The sequence below is a fragment of the Sturnira hondurensis genome, unplaced genomic scaffold, assembly GCF_014824575.4.
Source record: "Sturnira hondurensis isolate 20B ecotype Veracruz unplaced genomic scaffold, ASM1482457v3 Scaffold0014384, whole genome shotgun sequence".
Lineage (NCBI taxonomy): Eukaryota > Metazoa > Chordata > Mammalia > Chiroptera > Phyllostomidae > Sturnira > Sturnira hondurensis.
The window spans coordinates 22,763,797-22,776,220 of NW_028087015.1; the positions used below are offsets into that span (position 1 = coordinate 22,763,797).

At 35.7% G+C, this 12,424-nt stretch overlaps 1 protein-coding gene across 1 annotated transcript in view; it reads right to left on the minus strand.

The window, feature by feature from the left end:
- CDH12 (cadherin 12) overlaps nt 1-12,424 on the minus strand; it is a 347,372-nt gene that overhangs the window by 78,585 nt on the left and 256,363 nt on the right. The window contains exon 4 of the mRNA XM_037063046.1: nt 9,855-9,974. Coding sequence (XP_036918941.1) covers nt 9,855-9,974 — 120 coding nt within the window. The remainder of the gene's footprint in view (nt 1-9,854; nt 9,975-12,424) is intronic.

Below are 12,424 nucleotides of genomic sequence, written 5' to 3' on the forward strand. Positions count from 1 at the left end.
AGTGCCTGCCATTTAGAAGGAATTCAATGAGACCAACTGTCTGGTTGAAAGACTGGCTGAATAAATGAAAGAATCTATAAATAATTAAATTTAAAATCATGAATCATATTGTATATACACATATTTACATATCTTATTTATTTTCTGCTCTGTGTCCAAGTGTAGAGCTAATTTATATTTATATATATTCACAGTGAAATAACTAAAACCTTATGGATTGGTTGCAAGTAAAATGACAAATAAATTTTATACAATACCCCAATCTATAGCCAATGGTTTTAGCATAAGATTGCAGAGGATTTGCCTTAAATTTATGTGTCTTTGATAGTTTTGCTCCTTAAACAAAGTAGCACACTATGCATAGCATACAAATCAAAAACTGATATCAATCTCTGCCTGGTGGATTCTCCTCAGTTCTGTACTATTCCTTCTAACTTTGCCGTCAAATGTGTCACTTTCGGAATGCAACAAACACTCCAGCTGGTCCAGCAGAGCCGTCCCGTAACCACGCCATCCTGCAGAAACTGCACATCCACCGCCCAGGGGCGGCCGGCTGACCTGGACTTTGCAAAGCCCTTCCTCCCTATGCAGATTCCCTCCTTCTCTTTCGCTCCTTCCTTCCTTCATCAGATAGAAAGACCCCATGGGCCTGGGAATAGACAAGACTCTGACCCTTTGATATCATGAAGCAGTTACAGAAGATTAGACTTTCATATGTTTACTCTTACAAAGATACAAGCCTCTCTATCTTCAGGGGGGGAAAGTTACCATCAGCATTTAACTGACTATTACTAGGAAAGGGGAGAAAAGAGAACTGAATATGAAGTTTAATAATGTGGGGAGCGTGAGCCAGCTGACTTTACCAGGAAGCTCCAGCTTAGACTCCAGGGTATCACAGCACTGCTCTGCCAAGGGGATTAACACTCCTCCCTTCCCTCTCTCAGGTACCAGATTGTTAGGGGTCATGGAGGGAGGTGTTGCACCCAAGAGGTCTGTTAGTCTATGGGTTTGGATGACTGTGTCATCAAAAGCCTGTAAAAACTGGAGAACTTGATTGGTCATTTTGAGAAAGCATCTGGTCCATCCCAAACCCAAGATACTGGTTATAACCCCAGGGGAACAAAGAACTCCCTCTCTCTTTCATGTTCACGGACTTGCACTTTCCTTATTCACTAGCATACCCTCTCTCCATGGTCACGTGGTCTTCAGAGCCACATGGCTTATGGCCACAGGGACTCTACCTGCCGGCTCTAGCAGGGAGCCTGAAGACCTCAGCACAGCAATGGACTGTGGCTGAAACACACAATAGTGTAGCTGGATGCTGGACTGGAGTTTAACATGGAGCAGAGACTCTGGGCGGTGGCCTTTATCCTGCCCCTACTGAAGATAAGAGTGGACTTTTTCTATGGTGGAGATGGATGGAGATGAGACATTGGAAGTCAGGAGAGGAGGCTCCTAATTTTATATCATCGATAAAATTCACCACCGAGTCCCCACTTCCTGTGTGGATCTCAGGAAAATGTTTTCCTTGTGCTGATACAAGAACCCTACGTTCATCAGTAACATTCCCACTATCAACTTACCAAATGCTGTTTTGTTGTTAGTTCAGGCTTAACTACAGTCTAAGATATTTTCTAACCCTTGGCAAGAAATATTGCAAAAAAGGCAAACTCTATTTTTTGCTACTGCTGTTTTATTCATGTGTTGGCACTAACACCCTTGAATTTTAGTCTGTCTTTCCTCTCTGCAGCTCAGAGTCCTAATGTTTCATTCTCCCGTCTCTTCTGCACTTCTGCAATTCAATGGCCTGATCATACACTCCTTGAGCTGGGTGGCTCCTGTCTGACTTCCAGTGCTTATATTTTTTAAATAAATGCCTGGGTTTAATTCATAGTCATTTTGCACTGCCTTGTAGTTAACCAGATCTGCCATTTATTTCCAATACAAATCTATCTATCTATCTATCTATCTATCTATCTATCTATCTATATAGTTTTACTCAATTTATTCCTAATATGAAGAATTCCAATATGAAAACGTATAAATGTGTTATATATAAACTTTATATGCACATACATTAAGCATGAGATTTATTTAAGACTAGATTTTTTTTTCTGGTGATTGTTACGGTTGTCATCACTCCAAACTCCACGGCCCTCCTGCTCCGCCCTGAGTCTGGGGGGGTTACCTGCTTCTTCAGGCCCCGTTTCTAGGGCACTGCTGCTCAGCTGGAAGAAGTGTCAGAATTTAGAGCGCAAACAGGGTTGTACATGTAGTTTCAGAGAAAATCTGCACTGATGACTATGACATGCTTCTCCGTCCCCACTATCATTGTAACTTACAACCCCTGTCTCTGAGAAATAAAATGTGGTATTTGTAGAATTTAAATTGTTACAATTGAATCTGAAGAATCAGGCAAAGTTTCAATCTGAGTAAACATTGAGGGTTATGGAATAAGCCTGAGGGAAGACAAACATGCTTTTCAATAGCTAATACTTATGCATACACATTGTTTTTTAAATTTCTCACATTAAAACCCAAAACACAAAAGTACATTTTATGATCTAGAGCATAGAGGAACTTTGTCAAGGACTTGGCTTAAGTGCTGGTGGAATGTAGCCAGCAGAAGGAGATGCTACACTCTGCTATTTCATGTCTCACATTCAAGTTCATTTGTCCACCTCTATTTTTCAGTGTTTGTATGTAAGACAGAGTGACAACCTTGTATGATAATAGCTGAAGCCTCGAAAGAAAAAAAGTGTGCTTTGTGGAACTGTATAAGTGCTTCATAGAAGTGATACTACAAACATTAATTTGATATATTTCTGAAATATTATTGGGGAAAAAAGAGTAGATAGTCAAATATACATTAGGTTCTTGTATGATTTGCATGTTTTTAACCCAATTAGCTTTCCAACATATTTAATTAATATAATTAGAGGAAAAGCAAGAATGAAAATATATTTTATTTCTGCCATAAGGAATGAACATATATGGCTGAATTATACATTAAAACAATATGTCAAAGGACACTAGTCTGCCATGTTTATAGCCCCCCTCTGTGATCACCCCCATGTACACAAGACCCTTAATCTTAGTGGACCCCACTTCTTTTGTAAAAATGTATTAAAAATGCTGATCGCAATTTTATGTAAGAATGCAATATTATACATGAGAATTAAAATATTATCTGTGACCACCCAGGAAATGGTTTTATTTGAACTGCTTCTTGAACAGAGGGTGAATTAGAGGACTACAATGTGGAACACTAGATTCAGGGAGCATTTGTGAGAAAAAGTTTCATCCAGGCAACGTTATTAGGTTTCAGACTGTAACAGTGAGCACTCTCCTATTTGGTTCCTCCAGATCCACTCTGTGCACTTTTCTAGACTTCTATCTGCTTCCTGGCTTCTGGTTGCCTTGCCCCAATTAGCAGGAAATTGGATGGTATAAAGAGAATGAGATTGGACTTTTACTTCCATTCATCCCCCACATGCCCTGTCCAGTCCCTCATCCTCCAGGCGCATGGGTCCCTAGACCTTTTCCGTTCTTTCAACCTTATCGCTTGTGTTCCTCATCCAGATTCTGCCCTATCCCCATGGTACCCCTTCATTTTGCTCACACTTAAATGAAGAGCTTTCTTATTAAATGAACCTCAAATTGCCATTTGGATGCCCTCTGTTTCCATATGGGATAATAATTAATACAGTTTCTGTAACAAGATATTTTGGTGGAACACACATCTAATAGCAATGTGCTCAGTGGAGTCACAAGGAGGTCTTAAGGAAGTACTTAAATAACTGAGTTAATTTCAGATGGTGATTAGTGCTGTGAGGGAAAATAAATCAGGTAAAATTGATGGTGATATTTGAAAACTACCCTCAGGAAAAGCTTTAGAGCTGCAATCTCAGAGATGTGGATATATCAGACCTGGAAAGAACGAAGGGTGGGATGCCCCAGGGAAGGAGAGCAGAGTAGCTTGGCCCTTCGAATTATCCAGGAAGATCCAAGGTGGCTGCAACTTGCTGCTCTGGGGAAAGGCAGTACAACATAAGACCACAGTGGGGAAAAGTCATATGGTGCTTTTCAAGGAAAAATAAACCCTCTGGGAAGCAACTTGAAAACCACCAAGTGGGACTATATCACACTAAAAGTCTCCTGAATAGCGAAATAATCAGTCAACAAAACTGAAAGGCAATCTGTGGAATGGGAAAAAATATTTGCAAATCATATATATGATAAGGGATTACCACCCAAAATATAAAAGACACATACAATGCAATAACCAAAAAAAAAAATCTGTTAAAAATGGGCAGGCAAACTGAATAAATATTTTTTTCCAATGAACTTGCACACATGGCCAACAGGTACATGGAAAGGTCCTTGATATCAATAATTATCAGGGAGATGGGCACTAGAACCATGATGAGCTATCTATCAACTCACACTTGTAAGAATGACGATCTGTATAAAGTCAGGAGATAACAAGTGTTGGAAAGAAGCAGAGAAAAAGGAACCCTTGTGCATTGTAGGTGGGGTTGTAAATCCGTGGAGATCCAGCGGCCCTTCTTCCGGACGTATATATCCAGATGAAATAAAAACAGAACTCATAGAAATATTTGAACCTCTGTGTTCATTGCAGCATTTTTCATAATAGCTGAAATATAAAAATATTCTAAGTACCCATCAGCAGATCATTGGATAAAGAAGATTGCAGATATATAATGGAGTACTACTTAGTTATAAGAATAAAGGACATCTTGGCGTTTGCAACATGATGAATTAAACTAGCTCATATATTTTATTTTCTTTCAAAGCCAAATAGTCTTAGTTCTGTCTGCTGATGTGTACATTCCAGGACTTTAAGAACTAAGGCAAGTGAAGCTCACACAGAGTTCTCACAAAGTGTGGCAATGCAGAATACAAGGAAACCAACTGTCTGCCGTGCATTTTCGCCATGAAACTTTACTACAGACATTCACAGTGTCCTAAAATAGGCAATGTGTGTTGTTTGATCTTCATGCTTGTCTGCTTCCCTAACACATTTTTCTTTCATACATTTATTAGTATCTATTGTTTTCCTTGATCTTTCTAAGTTATATCAATACTTCTCTTAATGCAAAAATAAGAAGAAAGAAAGAGAGAGAGAGAGGAGAGAGAGAGAGAAAGAAAGAAAGAAAGAAAAAAAGAAAGAAAGAAAGAAAGAAAGAAAGAAAGGAAGGAAGGAAGGAAGGAAGGAAGGAAGGAAGGAAGGAAGGAAGGAAGGAAGGAAGGAAGAGAAAGAAAGAAAGAAACAAGCACAACTTTTTGTTGGCAAATATGCTTTTTTGCCCTTGAGGGAAAATGAGTCATCTCTTACTAACACCAACTGAGGTATATGGATGCTATAAAACTTAACTTTGAATTAATATCAAAAGCATTTTCAAACCATAAAATCTTGATATTTATACAGTACCACAAAGTATAGCTCGAAATATACAATCTGGTCAATGTTTTAATTTTAATATGCACCTCAAAACACCAACATATTTCTGAAGTCCTGAATGAGTCATTATCATCAGGATATGGCAGGAGGTTTCGGGTAGGACACAAGCTTGAAGATTATAATCTTTGAATAAAAGGTGCTAGTGGAATTTAAAAAGAAAAGGTCTTGGGAAAGTGTCAGATCTCTCAGCGGCCTTTGCCAGGTTTTCTTAAACAGACCCCAGAATAGGCGGCCACAGCGCAAAAATGCTACAATTGTGAATAAAGGGGGTGGAGGAGTCGCTTATGCACGCACCTCCATTCCCCCTGAATATTTTCATATGAATTCTGCATGTTTATGTTTAAATACATAAAATAAAGCTTGTAAATACACATTATTTTTGACAATGAACATGATATTGTAAAAATGTTCTGGAGATAGACGGTCGGAATGGTTGCCCAACAATGTGAATGGGCTTAGTGCCATTAAACTGTACACTTAAAATGGTGAAAATGATAATTTTATTATGTGTATTTTGTTGCAATAAATTTTTGAAATTTATAGATTTAAAAAATAATGTTTAGATAAATAATATCATAATGCTCTCTCAGGTATGTCTCAGATCATTGAGAAAAATACAACATATCACCACATGGTACACATAACAGGAATATGTACTTATACCACACAGACTGGGTTTTGAAGCCATTTATGGAAACATCTAAATAATTTTAAATATAAGTTAAGACAGGGGGTAAATCATCCTCAGTATTGTTTGTTTCCTGCAATGAAATAATTCCTTTATCAATTCTGTGGCTCTATTTAGCAGCCTAACTTCATGCACTGGTTAAAATATTACAATGTCTATTGTTTGATGTTTTATAGATTATGAATGTTTTTCTAATTAGATTTAAGGGTAAAAATGAATGTAGTATAATAATATAACATGCTAATATAACAAATATGTAATATTTCATAAACATTAATAATAAGTTTAAATGCTGTTTGATGTTTTATAGATTTTTCTATATTTGTGGGTTTTTAAAATATCATTTACTGATTATTTGAGGCATATACATGCATGCATTTGACTTTTAACTCACAGTAAATTATTTCACAGTTAAGCCAAACAATTGCCGCATTTGCCAATTTTAAAGTAACCTGTTGTCTATGGGCTTATTTCATACAATGTATCAGTTTGTAGTGTTCCTATATAAACTCGCTATAATCACTTAAACTGAGATGCTAGGAATGTTTGTCAAAACATCAATAAAGAAATCTTTTTTTTCTTTTCTTGTTTCAAGTAAAAAATAAATGGTTATATTTATCTCTTTCTAAATAGTTAAGCACCAGAAGTTTTGGTGAGACTGTTCCTTTAAAAATTGTTTTTCACTGAATTTTATATTCAAAGGTGGAAAATTTTAGATGACATTAGTTTTTCATTCATTTTATTTAATAAAAGCAAAGGGAATCATAAAAGAAAGCTATATGTCTGGAACAAGTGGAGGCTATTTCTGAGAAATTGTCATTATCTTTGATTTTTATTTATTTTTATTAACCACAAAGTAATAAATTTGACAAGAAGTCTCCTTAATGGTTTTTGTACACGTAAAACTAGTTATCATTATATTAATGAAATGTTTCATCATCCATTCTTTTCCTCTCTAGTGGTCTGAGGTATCGTTAGTACCAAGACTTCTGTCTCCAGTGAAAATCAATGTTGCAAAAAATCTATTTCATAGTTTATGCCAGAATTGTTTCACCTTTACTTCTAAATAATAAGCATTATGTAACAAATACAAAAACAGAATTATGAAAGTCATATTATGCATATACTACTCGTCTATAAAGCAATACTTTCTAAAGGCATTTGAATTCATCTAACATTAATTATGAACAAATAAAGTCAAGGCAGAGCAAGTGTTTTGACCTGTATAATTGCTGCCTATCTAGAATTAACTTGACTATCATAGTCACATCCTTTACCCATGCTTTCTGCTTAAATTTATCTTTGTATGGTCTTATTTGTTTTTAAGATAGATACTAGCTCCATCAATAGTTATTTCATCATACGAAGTCCTTCATCTCTCTGTTCCCACATTTAATCTGAATACATAAACTCACCTACTCTCTGAACTTAATCACTGCAAGCCAATAACCACATTCTAATACTGAACCTCTCTCTTAGCCAATCTCTATAGACATTCTCACTCTTTTTCCATCCCCTCCGTCTCTGAGATATGCTTCTCAGAAGCTGAACAAATTTAAGAGACATGTATTATTCATACTTCTATTCCTATTAGGTTATCCATTATGGACCATTTGGGAAAGATAGGTTATTATAGAAGGAAAAATAGCACTGGCTGGTATAACTCAGTGGATTGAGCACAGGCCTGTAAACCACAGGGTTGCCAGTTCAATTCCCAGTCAGGGCACATGTTTGGGTTTCAGGCCAGGTCACTAGTTGGGGAAGTGCAAGAGACAAAACCACATATTGATGTTTCTCTCCCTCTCTTTCTCCTCCCCTTCCCCTCTCTCAAAAAATAAATAAATAAAATCTTTAAAAAAAGAATAAAAAAAAAACATCATGCTTTCACTTGATAAAATCATATATAATATTTTAGATAATTTCACTTCATTATTTGTCTATGTAGTTATCCTATTGCCCAAATCTTTTTAATTTCTCTGGAACTTTGTACAATCATAAACTTCAGTGGACAACTTCTCCAACTGTTTCCTCAACAATAGTTTCCTTTTTCTACAAATATATATGGCTTTTCCACAGTTAATAACAACCACAGAACTTCCTTAACACAAATATTGCTACACATCTTTTTACCTTCAGTGTCATACTTCTTGAAAATATATAGTAAGTATAATTTTTCCGACCACACACTCTTAACGTGACCCTCTGGCTTTTTCTCTCTGACCCTATTTCCAAATAAAAGAGCTTCTTCAGGGTGGAGATGGACTCCTGGATGGAGAGCAGGCTGACAGTTCATGGTTGGGGGTTGGGGGTCGTGATTGTGGGGGAAGGAGGTGGGTGGAAGTGGAAGAGGGTATAAGGGGGGTAAATAGTAATGGAAAAAACACACAATAGATAGGCACTATTAGAAAACAATTGAAAAAGAGCCTTTTTGTCTTGAAACTTTTTGGATTCTCTTCAGCGCTGATGTTCCTTTCTTAAGGGCCTGGTGCTGTCCTTATTATAATCTGTTCCTTCTGAGAGTTATAAAAGACAGTGACCGTCTGCCTTATTCCGTTAACTTTTCGGTGACTTGTGTCCTTGATGGGCTTAATGAGGAGGGTGAGAAGTGAGAGGGGAATGGTGGGTTCAACTGACGGAAAGTTTGTGGGTTCTCAATTTACACTTAACAAACATTATGTTCCTGGGCAATATTAATAGATGGCTAATTGATTAACCTACATCTAACTGATATTCCTGATTTTAACACAGATTTGGAGGAAGTATAAATATTGAAATGTTTAACACATTTACATGTACTGTATTCAATATGCAATATATTATGATGTACTAGATAAGAGTTATTAGAATTACTGTCATTGTGGAGTTTCTGTTTAAACTGTGGCATGAAACGCCTAGTTTAACCACTGGTCAGAATGAATGAATCTCCTGAAAAACTTTCCAGCATGTATAAACAGAATCTCTCAAAACAGGGGTACCTCATTTCATTTAAAAGAGAATGTAAAACCTGCCTCGCATCTTCCTTCCCTTTCTAGACTTCCTATAGATTCTTATATATTTGACCTTGAAAACTGTAATTTAAATGGCTTGACTTGACAATGATACTAGCTTTAAAAACATAGGCCAGAAAAATTAGTGATCTTGCTGTTTATAGTTTGTTAACCTTCTCATCTCTTTACTAGAAACCTAAGACTGTATTAATCCAAATACATCACCCATAATCCTTGATAAAGAGAGCAATAGAAGCTCCATGATCCTACCAGATGCTCATAAGGCCCCAAACTGAACATGGCTGAACCCAACCAAGAAAACCTGAAATAAAAGGCTGTTTTACCCAGAATAATATATATATATATATATGTATATATATATATATATATATATATATATATATATATATATGCCCAGGCTTTTGGAAATTTAAAGTAAATCATACAGATAATTCTAACTAACACATTGGGACTTGACTGATATTTGTAAAAATACTTATATTTACACAAAGTTCAATCCAAAGGAAACAGTTCATCAGCAGCAAGGCAAGATCCTATCTTCCTTTGTTTAATTGCAGTACACAGAAACTTTTGTGCAGCGGCATTAGGATAGGCAACTTCCCATGCTAAGATTTAATTAAAGTTTAAATATTTGAAGGCATGGTGATAGTGCTGTCTCTAATAAAACATTTACCTGTCTTGGGATCAATAGAGAAATAAGGTTGTCCCTGCAGAATGCTGTAAACGACTCTAGCACTGTTTCCATAGGTCGGGTCGTCTGCATCCGTGGCCTTGACCTGGAGCACATACGCACCTGGAAAATAAGACAATATGACTCTAGCATCTTTACAAAGCTCAAGGTCATGTGATTTATCTGCAGGACCACTATATTTTTTGAATTTGCCATTAATTAGTGGTTCTGTGGGTATATGATGTCACTGAAAATAATTTAACCATTATAACCAAAATGTTAGGCAACAATATAGTTAGTGCAAATGGTACATACTTGAAACATCTAATTTTAAAGCAGTGCTCATTTCCAGTAGCTAGATAATTGAATCCAAAGTCTTCATAATAACTTTATTGATTTGCGCACCAAAGAACCCATGACACTGCTTACATTAGCTCTTCTGCTTACTACAGATGCTTTAATTTCATGATTAGGATATCGATAGAAAAGCTAAAAGGTTTTAAAGGCTTATTGAGCTTTCAAGGGTGTAATTTGTAATTGCAACTTAAAAATTAACAGTTGCATACCAGCATAAGGAAGCCTTTAATTAGGACAATATTTGAGAAATTAAAGAACCAAAAATAATTGCAATTATAGCTGCAAGAGCACCTCTATGTCTCCAGACTGGATTAATCAAAAAGCTCATTGACATAGGAAAACATTAAAGACAATATTAACTATCTGTAGTGTTCTCATGTTTTCTGATACTTGATCATGCAACCTACGCACTGAGAGAAGCTGAAGGGAGATTTCTTTGCATGCATTTTTGTCTTATATATATTTTTTTCCTGAATTTGGCTTTTATTTTTAAATGTATTTAGCATGGAACTACCATAAAACAGATAACAATAAAACACAAAGAAATGAAATGGTTTCAAATAGCTTTAAGATTATATATAAATATTAATAAGATAGCATAGATCTATTATAGGAAATAGTTTCTAAAATTTGATTCATTAAACCCATTTTGAAAAAAGAAAGTTCTTCACACATTTTCCAATGTACCAATATGCCCCCAAGAGCCTTGGCTTCCTTTTAACTCATAGGTAAGGGTCCCAAATTTAGTTGCTTTATTTAAAATCATTAGGTTCAGTATTGGTAAAAAAAAAAATACTATGTCCCTAAATTCTCAATAGAAATTATAAAAATATGAGTTCAAATAGTTATGTTGCCCAGAATAGAGACATCTTAAATGATACATCTGGATAATCAGATATTGTACTAAAGTAATTGCACACCTGAAGCTTGTTTACATGGAAAATTAATTCTCTTCTTCATGAAAAAGTTACTACAAATAAACGTAATGTGAGCCTGCATGCAGCAACCAGATGACGCAAGGAATGGGGGTGTCTGCCCAGTCTGCTTCCAGTGGCCTTGAGAGCCAGTCTGTGAGTGGCTGTTATGGGGCCAGCTACGTGGCCAGAATAGCATGGCTGGATATGACCAATTTTGTAGAGCATTTGAGTTATTTTAAATTTTCATAGGCAGCCAAGCAGTGAAAAGCAGTTACTATGGAAAAAGCTGTGGGATCCATTTTGCACCATGAGTGTGTGAAATCTGGATTAAAAAGTTACCTCTTCAGTGTTTTCTCATGTAAACTTTCTTCTGGTCTGTGATATCGAGTAAAATTATTTTCCGCTTTTTTCAGTATTTTGATAGTGTACTTCAGGTTGATGTTATCTGAGTTCAAGTAGTTTTAAGTACACCAAGTGTGGATCTTCACACATCACAATACATTGGAGAGATGTGATTTGGAGGAAACTCAAGGTGTTAGATGCAAAGAGGAGCATTTCTCATGTTCATTGTAGTTTATTTTTCATTTAAAATCTTTTAGGTTAAGTTTAAGCTTTTTAAAATTTAGTTTTGAAAATTGAGACACATTACTAATATTGTAGGAATTGGTGAGGCCTTGACTTAAAACTTTCTTTACTGTGATTTCCTTTTGGGTGTATTTTGCTAAGTGGAATTTGTTAAGTTTTTGTTAACTAAACATTTTTCTTAAAATAAAGACTTTTTCACAATGAAAAAAATATATCCACAGTCATAGTTGAGTCTTTCTTTAATAACTTTTTTGACTTTTTATTGAGAAAGCTCTTATATAATCTTATACTGGTTATTTTCGTGTACCGTGTAGTTACTCAACATTTTTATACCTCACAATGTGATCACTACAATATTTTAGTAATGATCTGTCACCTGGTAAACTTATCACAATATAATTCGTCCCCTCCCCTTTTTATTGCTGTGCAAGTACAGTTGTCTCCAGTGAGCCTCTCTTCGTCATGTTCTGTTAAAGGCCACTGCCCTGGGTTGAGAACAAAGTGCTCACAACAGTAAACCTAGATCTCGCCCCACCATGTATATTATGTCCCACCATGAATGTATCTATTATATATATTCACTTTTAAATGATTGCTTAGACTTTATATATACATATTTATAAAGTTTATATACATATATGAATATATATATATATATATACACATATATATATATATACACATAAACCGATACATATGACTGAGTAAGTAACA